The sequence below is a fragment of the Electrona antarctica genome (genome assembly GCF_951216825.1).
Source record: "Electrona antarctica genome assembly, chromosome: 16".
Lineage (NCBI taxonomy): Eukaryota > Metazoa > Chordata > Actinopteri > Myctophiformes > Myctophidae > Electrona > Electrona antarctica.
In genome coordinates, this window is record NC_136797.1 from 14,526,439 (window position 1) to 14,538,618 (window position 12,180).

Sequence of the window (12,180 nt, forward strand, 5' to 3'; positions counted from 1 at the left end):
AGAGAGAGAGAGAGAGAGAGAGAGAGAGAGAGAGAGAGAGAGAGAGAGAGAGAGAGAGAGAGGATATACACGGCTAAATCCAGAGTATTCATTTAAACACCTGAACCCTGGCATGATGTTACTTCAGACAGATGCTAGGTTTAATGGTATCACAGTCACTCTGACGCACTACAGTAAATGTTGTTTGTCTCCTTTGCACTCTATTTATGTGACCATTTACCCGGTCGTGTGTTGACTATAGGCCAGAGTTCCTGCCAAGTAAATTGTGTCAGGGAAATAAAAGAGAACATAACTCATCCAGTATTTCAAGGACTATACCAGTCTATATCTGCACTTTCCACAGGAAGAAGAAAAGCAAAACCCATTATTATCTTTTGTTTACGAGACACGCACATTTAAATATTAGACGGGACATGTTCCATTCGATATATTATAATGCGACGTTTGGCCATTAATGGAGAATCAATAGTGAGACAAGACCGCCACCGTCCAGCCCATGCAGATGCTTTTCCCAATTGACATGTGGAGCGTCTGTGTGATTGATTCTGACTGCCGTCGGATTTTAATATCCTTCACTGGAAGCTCATTGACTCTCAAACATCGTTCTGTGGTTTATCCACAAAGTGTCACACCACTGCTCCCTCCCCCTCTCCCCCCTCCCTCTCTCCCACCTCCCTCTCTCTCTCTTTCTTCCATCAGCTTCACAGTAAAATCTTCTGCGTTTCATTTATCTACTTTTGTAACTCTGACAGTTACAAATACCCTTACGGGTCTATTTGGTTACATGTTGTACACTCTAAGACTAAGAGTTAAAGGGGTGAAAGTGAAAGTTAAGGGGGTATGTTTGTTTTCTCACAATTGGTGTTTAACAGCGATAATATTCTGATAGCAATGATTGCTATACATCGTTTGTTCAATAACAGGGGTCTCCCCGTCCCTCAAGCTCTTCAGTAAAGTAAAAATCACACCCGTGTGAAGTGAGGGGCGCTCTAATCCATTGTTGACCTTATACCAACCTTGAAACATACCTCAGTTACGTCACCAAGAACGGTGGTCCCTTATTGGCCAAGGGTTTCCACCGACATGCCGACAGACACATATGCATGCACATTTGCGACACATGACGTAATATTCTCCATGCATTGTCAATGGCATTTAATGTTTGTGTTAACCCATTTACTGTAGGCCTGACGTCGACATTTAAAAAATATCTTCTAAATTCTGACAGTTTTCTGAAATACCTCATGTTTCTGTATCAGTGGTACTCAATATTTCATGTCAAGGAGCCCAGAAATGATATGTAATTTGCCACGACCCCCATCTGAAAATATGTTGTTCCAGGAACCCCTCAGAAGCAAAGATTTGAGTTAAAAACGTTCACTCTGAGAGTCTGAAAGAATATATATTCAAAGATTTGCACCACATTTTCGGGATTTTTTAAAAATAGCTCGTAAATAGCTCAAGCTTGTAGATCTGATATTTTTCAATAGCTAAAGTATAACATAATGCTAAGAACACCAAAAGGGGTTCCCGCCCAAAATGGGTAAAGACAGAATCTACACTATAGCTGTTTATAGGAGGGTCCAGGCACCAATTTGATCCAATCAGGACAGAGAACTCATACAGAATAAAAAGAAGTGAAATGGGAAGTGATGACACAAAAAACGAAATAATCAGACAAAACTGGAACACTACAAAATCTGAAGATCTGGACAGTATGTAGATCTGCTACTTTCACTATTCATTTATTTAGAGCATTCATCCCAAATATAGGGACGCCAGGGTTGATGTAGTCTCGAGTTGCCAGACTGTTGCCTCTCGCAGTTTTCAAATGCTTCCGTCATACAGTCTGGAGCAACGGAAGCTCTGATCATGAGTATGTGATTAAGCGGAAGTGGAGACTCCAAATATACCGGTAAATATAAATCATCTAAGCATAATACAGTATAGCTTGCTGCTTAGCAGAAAAGGAAATTAAAAAAATATATATTTTAAAATATATTTCCGTGAACGGAAATGGCAGCTTCCTTACTCGGATTTCGGTAGGTGTAGTTCCAGACTAGCATTCGGAGATGTAGGGCTCCATTTTCGTCACCGCTAAACCCCTTATCCCTAAACTTCTTTGCCTTTTTTTTCTTTTTTTTTTACTATTTTGCAAAACATTTTTGAATAGTTAAAATGGCCAGTCTACAAGCTCACAACGTGTCAATGAAATTGGCTAGTTGAACTATTAAAAAAAAAAAAGGCAAAGAAGGTTAGGGATATGGGGTTTAGCGGTGACGAAAATGGAGCCCTTAGCTGTCTGGCTACGCGAGACAGATGTGGTATTTTACAGAATTCCTTCACACCTCTCTCTCTCTGGGACGTACCGGTTGGATCATCATCCACTGCACCGAGGCAGACACCAGACAGATGTTACTCAGTGGATAAACAATGTCCTGCAGTCACTGCTGTACGTGAACAGATGTCTTTCCCTGCCGTTGGTAAGTAAACATGTCCAACACGTCAACCACATCAAGCATAGCACGGTATATATATATATATATATATATATATATATATATATATATATATATATATATATATATATATATATATATATATAGGCTGCTGGGAAGTTCACCGGAAATGAGACTCCTAAGTAAACGGAAGGAAGCACCCAACATACGCAACAAAAAACTTTTTTCTACAATACGTGTAGAATTGAGCAGTGGTGGGAAAAAGCACTGAATTGTTTTACTTAACACTTTCATCGCCATCTAGTGTTAAATGGTAAATGGTGCCTTTATATAGCGCCTTTATCCAAGGCGCTTCACATAGATTGTGCATTACATTCACCCATTCACACATTCATACACCGATGGCGGCGGAAACCATGCAAGGCACCAACCTGCACATCAGGAGCAATTAGGGGTTCAGAGTCTTGCTCAAGGACACTTCTTCGACACCAACTCTGGGGGTGCCCGGGTTCGAACTGGCAACCTTGCGTTTACCATCCGGAGACTCTACCCCTGAGCCACCGCCGCCCCCGTGTTCACGTAATGTTACCGCAGGCAGCCAGCCAATATCTGTGTATTTGCTCCAACTACTTCCGGGTCACACAGCGAGAGGAGTACACACACAGGCGTATATCCCAGCCCTGGCTGCTATGGAGGGAGGCAGCACACACAGGCGTATATCCCAGCCCTGGCTGCTATGGAGGGAGTACACACACAGGCGTATATCCCAGCCCTGGCTGCTATGGAGGGAGTACACACACAGGCGTATATCCCAGCCCTGGCTGCTATGGAGGGAGGGAGTACACACAGGCGTATATCCCAGCCCTGGCTGCTATGGAGGGAGTACACACATAGGCGTATATCCCAGCTCTGGCTGCTATGGAGGGAGTACACACAGGCGTATATCCCAGCCCTGGCTGCTATGGAGGGAGTACACACATAGGCGTATATCCCAGCCCTAGCTGCTATGGAGGGAGGCAGCACACACAGGCGTATATCCCAGCCCTAGCTGCTATGGAGGGAGGCAGCACACACAGGCGTATATCCCAGCCCTAGCTGCTATGGAGGGAGGCAGCACACACAGGCGTATATCCCAGCCCTAGCTGCTATGGAGGGAGGCAGCACACACAGGCGTATATCCCAGCCCTAGCTGCTATGGAGGGAGGCAGCACACACAGGCGTATATCCCAGCCCTAGCTGCTATGGAGGGAGGCAGCACACACAGGCGTATATCCCAGCCCTAGCTGCTATGGAGGGAGGCAGCACACACAGGCGTATATCCCAGCCCTAGCTGCTATGGAGGGAGGCAGCACACACAGGCGTATATCCCAGCCATGGCTGCTATGGAGGGAGTACACACATAGGTGTATATCCCAGCCCTAGCTGCTATGGAGGGAGGCAGCACACACAGGCGTATATCCCAGCCCTGGCTGCTATGGAGGGAGTACACACACAGGCCTATATCCCAGCCCTAGCTGCTATGGAGGGAGGCAGCACACACAGGCGTATATCCCAGCCCTGGCTGCTATGGAGGGAGTACACACACAGGCCTATATCCCAGCCCTAGCTGCTATGGAGGGAGGCAGCACACACAGGCGTATATCCCAGCCCTAGCTGCTATGGAGGGAGGGAGCACACACAGGCGTATATCCCAGCCCTGGCTGCTATGGAGGGAGTACACACACACAGGCGTACCGTATATCCCAGCCCTAGCTGCTATGGAGGGAGGCAGCACACACATGCGTATATCCCAGCCCTAGCTGCTATGGAGGGAGGGAGTACACACAGGCGTATATCCCAGCCCTGGCTGCTATGGAGGGAGTACACACATAGGCGTATATCCCAGCCCTGGCTGCTATGGAGGGAGCACAGCTGAATTTATTTCAAGCAATCCAGTGACACGAGTGGAGATTGCTGACCTCAAAGTGTTGCAGCGAGCGCTGATCCGTCGGGTGCTTATAAATGCATAATGAAGTTAATGTGACTGAAAGAATTGACTGTGTGAACTACATTTCACCCCCCGGTGCCTGTTCTGTTCACACAATAAAAAAACCACAGATAAATGTTGGCTGGGCTGTGCACTGCAGCGAGCACACGCACCACCACCACCACCACCATAGCATGCACTGCAGCGGGCACACGCACCACCATAGCATGCACACGCACCACCACCATAGCATGCACTGCAGCGGGCACACGCACCACCACCATAGCATGCACTGCAGCAGGCACACGCACCACCACCATAGCATGCACTGCAGCGGCCACACGCACCACCACCATAGCATGCACTGCAGCGTGCACACGCACCGCCACCATAGCATGCACTGCAGCGAGCACACGCAGCACCACCATAGCATGCACTGCAGCGAGCACACGCACCACCACCATAGCATGCACTGCAGCGGGCACACGCACCACCACCATAGCATGCACTGCAGCACGCACACGCACCACCACCATAGCATGCACTGCAGCGGGCACACGCACCACCACCATAGCATGCACTGCCAATAGTGAATAAGAAGTGAACGAGTGCACAGATTTGTGACTCTTTTTGATACAGAGACGGTCATGGCGGCAAGACTAACTGTTTAGGAGAGGAGAAAATCTAGATTTTTTTTTAAAAATTTCACATACTATAGAGCATGTCTGAAATAAATGCTTAAACATGTAGCCGTTTCTTCAAAGATTTTGTTTGTATTTGTGCTGCCATGGGGATGTGGGGGGGGGCAAATATGTGAATAATTGTTTTGAAATTACTATTGTTGTAAAGAAAAATCAATAAACATATGTTTAAAAAAATAAATAAACATGTAGCTATAGGTGTAATGTTAGAGAACACAGAAGTGAACCTTTCAAGCCTGATTTCTCAATTCGCTGTTTCTCTGCAAGACATTACTCTATAAGCCATATCTCCAAAACTGCTTGGTCAAACTGAACAACCAATGTCAATTTTAAGCTAGGTTTCCTGCTTTCGCATGACATGAAAAAACAAATATTAAAAACATTTCAATGACTTAGCCTTGGTCAGAAACGGTCACATTTATTCCACTTACTATTCACCTTAGAATAAATTTAAAAAAAACAAGACAAATCTTTCAGACATGCAATCAAAACAAAGTGGGCTCCCTCCCTCCCGCCAGTAGCCTAATCAAAGCCCATGATGTTGGCTGGAAGCCTCAAGTCCATCCCAGCCTTAGATAGAAGTGGTTTCATGAATATAATGATTATGAAAATGTCCAGACGTCGTTGTAGTAACGCCCGATTTATAGTTGCGTGTCACGCATCCGAGAACAAATCAACCATAAGCGTTCCCATCGTCAAACAAAGCAAACAAAAAGGAATCCCAGGCCTTGCTTTGCCTCGCTCACTCTGGTGTTCTCGCTTAAAGAACACGCGGTATAGCGCCATTCATTCATTCATTCATTCATTCATTCAGAGATCCAGTGTTTTCCACAGCGCATAAGAAATGTGACCAGATTTGACTGAGAGACTGCCATCGCGCAAATTACAGCTTTTCACCATTTTTCTTCAAAATGAGTTTATAGCACAGGCAGACTCTTCACATACTAGAGCATGTCTGAAATAAATGTCAGAGCTGAAATCGACATGTAAATATGAAATAAATGCTTAAACATGTAGCTATAGGTGTAATGTTAGAGAACACAAAAGTGAACCTTTCAAGCCTGTTTTCTCAACTCGCTGTTTCTCTGCAAGACATTACTCTATTAGCCATATCTCCAAAACTGGTCGGTCAAACTGAACAACCAATGTCAAATTTAAGCTATGGTTTCCTGCTTTCGCAGGACATGAAAAAACAAATATTAAAAACATTTCAATGACTTAGCCTCGGTCAGAAACGGTCACATTTATTCCACTTACTATTCACCTTAGAATAAATTTAAAAAAACAAGACAAATCTTTCAGACATGCAATCAAAACAAAGTGGGCTCCCTCCCTCCCGCCAGTAGCCTAATCAAAGCCCATGATGTTGGCTGGAAGCCTCAAGTCCATCCCAGCCTTAGATAGAAGTGGTTTCATAAATATAATGATTATGAAAATGTCCAGACGTCGTTGTAGTAACGCCTGATTTATAGTTGCGTGTCACACAACCGAGAATAAATCAACCATAATAAGCGTTCCCATCGTCAAACTAACCAAACAAAAAGGAATCCCAGGCCTTGCTTTGCCTCGCTCACTCTGGTGTTCCCGCTTAAAGAACACGCGGTATAGCGCCTTTCATTCATTCATTCATTCATTCAGAGATCCAGTGTTTTCCACAGCGCACAACAAATGACTCACCTTGCCGAAGTCCCTGACGTCGAACAGGTCAAAGGGGTCAAACAGTTCACTGTTGCGCAGAGCAAACTTGTCGTGGCATACCTTGAGGAAGGTCCGTATGTTCTTCAGACACAGAAACTTAAAGAGAGAGAGAGAGAGGGGAAAGAAATGAATAAGCATGCAAATATAAACTGGATACATTTAAGGCATGGTAAGGCATGATATTTCGCACTTCACTTCATTTGAGGTCCAGTGCTATAAAAAGCACGAATCCATAGGTAAATATTCCCAGAAAGGAAGCTTTTACCCCCTTAAACCCATAGTACAGGGGTTCTCAACCCATGGGTCGCGGGTTTACATAGTACACATAGTCCATGCAGAAACGTTCCATAATGATTATACATGGTTTCAGTATTCATTTATGATATATTTTCTCTATTATTAAGGTTATTTTTGCAGTCAGTTTGTATTGGTGGTGGGGAGGGGGGCGGGTGGGGGCCGCGAGACATGGCCAAAGCATTTCCGGGGGTCCCCCCAGCCAAAAGCGTTGAGAACCCCTGCCATAGTTGCCCAGAATTAGCATTCTTCCCTCTACACCTAATCTCGATCAATCTACAAGTGGATCTACTATTTTCGGTGAATGTTCCCCCCAGGAATAAGGATGAGGTCGAAGTGGTATATTGATTAGGCGTGAGAAGGACCATCGTTACAGTACATGTAAAAAGAAAAAAGAAAATACTGTATACTCTTTTATCCCATCTTACAAAAATCAACTTCCTGAAGCTAGAAATGAGAGAAAAGTATTTAACCCATTTAGACCCGACATCGAAATGTAAGTCTTCTAAATCATGACAGTTTTCTGAAATAGCTAAGTTTCTATATCAGTGGTGCTCAATATTTCATGTCAAGGACCCCAAAAATTATATGCAATTGGCCACCGACCCCCATTTGAAAATATGTTGTTCCAGGGACCATCAGAAGCAAAGATTTGAGTTAAGCAAAGAATATATATTCAAAGATTTGCGCCACATTTTCACGATTTTTCAAAAATAGCAGATCTACACGTTCATAGCGCGGCACGAGTGCTGGGCTACGAGCTTGTAGATCTGCTATTTTTCAATGGCTAAATTATAACAATGCTTAAAACACCAAAAGGGGTTCCCGCCCAGGATGGGTTAATTAGCTGGCTTGTGATTGACAGGCTCTCCATCAGTCAATCTCCTCCTTCCTGGAAGGTGTGAAGATTACAGAACGTGGGCTGCATGGCTGCCTATACTTCTCCCAGGGACACATAGGGCTCCATTTTCGTCACCGCTAAACCCCTTATCCCTACATTTCTTTGCCCTTTTTTACCATTTTGCAAAACATTTTCTAATAGTTAAAATGGCCAGTCTACAAGCTCACAACGTGTCAATGTAGATTGGCTAGTTGAAAAGGGCAAAGAAGTTTAGGGATAAGGGGTTTAGCGGTAACGAAAATGGAGCCCATAGCCTATAGTCTACCTGGTCCAGAGAGGTAAACCACACACAACGGTGTGGCGGTGGCTCAGGGGTAGAGTGCCTGGATGGTAACCGATGGTAACCGTAAGGTTGCCAGTTCGAACCCGGGCTCCCGCAGAGTTACTGTCGAAGTGTCCTTGAGCAAGACACTGAACCCCTAATTGCTCCCGATGTGCTAGTTGGTGCCTTGCATGGTTTCCGCTGCCATCGGTGTATGTATGTGTGTGTGAATGGGTGAATGTAATGCACAATCTCTGTAAAGTGCCTTGGATAAAGGCGCTATATACTGTAAATGCACCATTTACCATTTACAACAAAGATGTCTGTCTCCAGACAACAAGAGGAGGTCTGCCAAGTCAGAGGTCTTCAAACGTCTTCATGTCAAGGAAATAGACATGTCTGAAAATATTATGTGCTGCACGGTCCCCATACACGATTTGTTTTGTTGAAATGTTTCATGAATAATTTTGTTTCAGTTTCCGCCTATCCCGGTGAATAGGGTTAAACTGATTTTGGTGCTATATAAACACATTTAGCTTGTGTTACTTTAACTCTGAGAGTGTACAAAATGTACATACATTTGTACACTCTCTCAAGAGTCACAAATGGGATAAAGTATCACTGAGGATTTTACTGTGCACATTCTATACTTTGTCGTACGACTGTGCTGCTGGGACGAAAATAACTGGCCCCCCAACATTGCCCCCCCCCCCCACATGCCCTTATGTGGACTGAAAAAAAAGGGAGGGAAAGGGCACTTTGAGGCAAAAGGGCACCCCCCCCTCTGCACGTGCCTGCAAAATACTAATAAGTGCACAGAATCATTGTGAAATATCAACGGGGCAGGGCAGACAGTTCCCATCTCTCACAGCCATGTGTGAAGAAGACATCACCTGGCACAGCAAATCCACATCCTGCTCACACATGCTCTTTCAATTGTCTCTGTGACAGACAGGCAATGTGCACTGGTGGCCATGGAAACTACACCTTCTACTCACAAAAGGAGTCTGAGTGAGAGAGACCTTTATGGCACAAAATGCTCGAGTGGATGGATATCCTATAGTGAACGGTTTCATGACAAACCATATCCTTCTAATAGCTTTACGTTACTAATAAAAAACAAACGGTTAAAATAATGAATAGCCTCGCTCTCTCGGCGAGATCCTCTCTGCGTGGTTGCGTTGGAATGACTTTAGACACATCGGTAGGTGTTCATGGACAGTGTTCTCAGGTTTTTATGATCTAGTTATTACTGTGCAAAGGTTGCTTTCTGTTTTTATAGCACAGACCAGAGCAGTCAGTGATTCTCATTTTTCAACGCTTATGTTTTATTTCAAGGACCCTCAGTTTGATATGCATTAAGGCCACATATTAACCCATTTAGACCTGACGTCGAAATGAAAAAAACGTTCGCTCTGAAAGAATATATATTCAAAGATTTGTGCCGCATTTTTACGATTTTTCAAAAATAGCAGACCTACAAGCTCGTAGCGCGCCACTCGGTGGCGCGCTATGAGCTTGTAGATCTGCTATTTTTCAATAGCTAAAGTATAACATAATGCTTAGTTAAAACACCAAAAGGGGTCCCCGCCCAAAATGGGTTAAACGCTGTCTTGTTCGATAGAAGAGTGGTTAGTACGACGTCTTGTGACCGGGAGCAGGGAAGAAGGAAGGCAGATACAGTACTGTAGAAGAGAGCCAAGGACATGTCATCGAAAAGATGACACCGACGCCTGCGATTCCCAAAGCAAGAACATTCAAGTCTGACTTATACTTTGTCGCAGAAATACAACCACAACGGGATAGAGGCTAATCTGCAAGCGCACAACGTGTTGCGTACGACCGATGGAGCATGAATTAACCCATTTTTACCCGAGATCAGATTCTAAAAATGTCTTCTACATCCTGACAGTTTTCTGAAAAAGCCATGTTTCTATGTCAGTCGTTCTTCGATTTTTCAAAAATAGCAGACCTACAAGCTCGTAGCGCGCCACTCAGTGGCGGCGCTATGAGCTTGTAGATCTGCTATTTTTCAATAGCTAAAGCATAACGCTAACACCAAAAGGGGTTCCCGCCCAAAACGGGTTAAGCATGAATCATTCCACCATAAGCACCTTTGTCAGCAGGAAGATCACCGTCTGACGGCTGAATTCTAAGCACTCTAATGAGTCACGAGTGTATTCAACTTTTCCCCCGTGAGCCAATTTGAGATGTCGTCTCTGAGCTGCATCAGCCTCCTGTGTGGTAATTGGCTGTCACACTTGGTTATGTGATATTTATACCTGTTGCAATTTTGATGTGATTTTATTACACACATTTCTTCAACAATGCACATGACACTGATTCCATTCCATATCTATTGTACCAGCTGATCCTTTAATATATATATATATATATATATCGCATTCTTATTTCAAAACATTTTCAAAACACATTACCAAATAAGCTACATTTTTAAATAAAAAACTAAATTCAATGATTTTTCAGTAATTTCACGAAGAAAACAAAAACCTATTCAATTCCATAAATTAGAAAACAAATAAGAGTAAAACTTTCAAAAGTGTGTTACAAAGTGCTTTACACATAAGGAACACAAACAACAGAAGAAGCAACAGGAAACATTTCAATAATCAGCAAAATAAATAAATGGGAGTTAGCACTGAGTGAAGGCTAATCTATAAAAGTGCATTTTCAGCAGGGATTTAAAAGAGGAGACCGATTCAGTGAGCTTGATCTCCGAGGGCAGTGCATTCCAAAGTGTCTATAGTGCTGAAAGTCAGATCTCCTTTAGTCTTTAAGTTACAGACTTGGGGATCTAGAAGCTCTTTGCTTGTCGAGGATCTCAGACAGCGAGTTGGGACATACTGTCTGTAGGGGGAGATCCCATCAGATCAGACATGTAAGGTGGAGCGAGACCCGACCTATAGCCTTGTATACGGTGATGTGTTTAAGAAGTAGTGAAAATATAGCCGATCCACAAGCTCACAACGCGGCACAAAGGCAAGCGACGCTTTGTGAGCTAGTATCTTAGAGTATATATGAATAGAGACGGCACCCGAGTTCTCCTCCCATCCACTTGCATTAAGTTGCTCAAAAGCGCATGAGGCGATTTCACTGTGCATTCTGGGTAGGAACAGAGTGCATTCTGGGATGGATTGGGCCCAAACACATGAACGCGCTGCCGCTGACTATCATTGCAGGCATTCAGCGTTCACGTGTCATCGTGAACGTGCACAATGATAGTCAACGGACCAGCGCGTTCATGTGTTTGGGCCCACGCTGCAATGTCAAATTGGGCCACTATGTCCATTGCGCCTCAGGGTTTCATCCGGGTGCCGTCTCTATTCATATATACTCTAAGGCTAGTATAGATCTGTGGGTCCCGGGGCGAATGTCTAATTTCTGTTTTGGGTAACGGGCTGAAAGGTTTGGGAACCACTGCTCTTAACACCACGACTCTGACCGCGTCCATCACCCCAACCCCCCCCCCCCACCTCCCCTCATACGCCTCCCCTCCCTCTCTCTCAATCTCTCTCCGTTTCTCCCTGTTCGTGCCGGGCGTCTATTGATAATCCTTTGATAAAGAACAATAAAAGGACCCCTTCCACAATAAATGGTTGATATGATGAATACTGTACGATAACACTTGGGGAGTGCTTCCTGGATTGAAACGATGGGACGGACGGCCCCTCTGAGTGCCACGTTAACCAGGAGCATTTGAAAGAGTTAACTGAGCCGTGATTAGACAGATGATAGAGTGCTTCTTTTATTATTTACAGCTGGGAAATATTAAGTGGACAGCACACACACACACTGGAGCGTGTCACAACATGCGCCAGCTTCCATGTACACTAAAGCACACACGCATACAGGCATAAGTGTGACAGGCAAATACCATA

The 12,180-nt window shown here is 44.4% G+C and overlaps 1 protein-coding gene across 3 annotated transcripts in view; it reads right to left on the bottom strand.

The window, feature by feature from the left end:
* The window catches only part of vav2 (vav 2 guanine nucleotide exchange factor), a 328,109-nt gene that overhangs the window by 225,712 nt on the left and 90,217 nt on the right, over window positions 1–12,180 (bottom strand). For all 3 annotated transcript variants that reach the window (XM_079524522.1, XM_079524520.1, XM_079524521.1), the window contains one exon: window positions 6,804–6,920. In XM_079524522.1, the coding sequence (XP_079380648.1) occupies window positions 6,804–6,920 (117 nt within the window). The remainder of the gene's footprint in view (window positions 1–6,803; window positions 6,921–12,180) is intronic.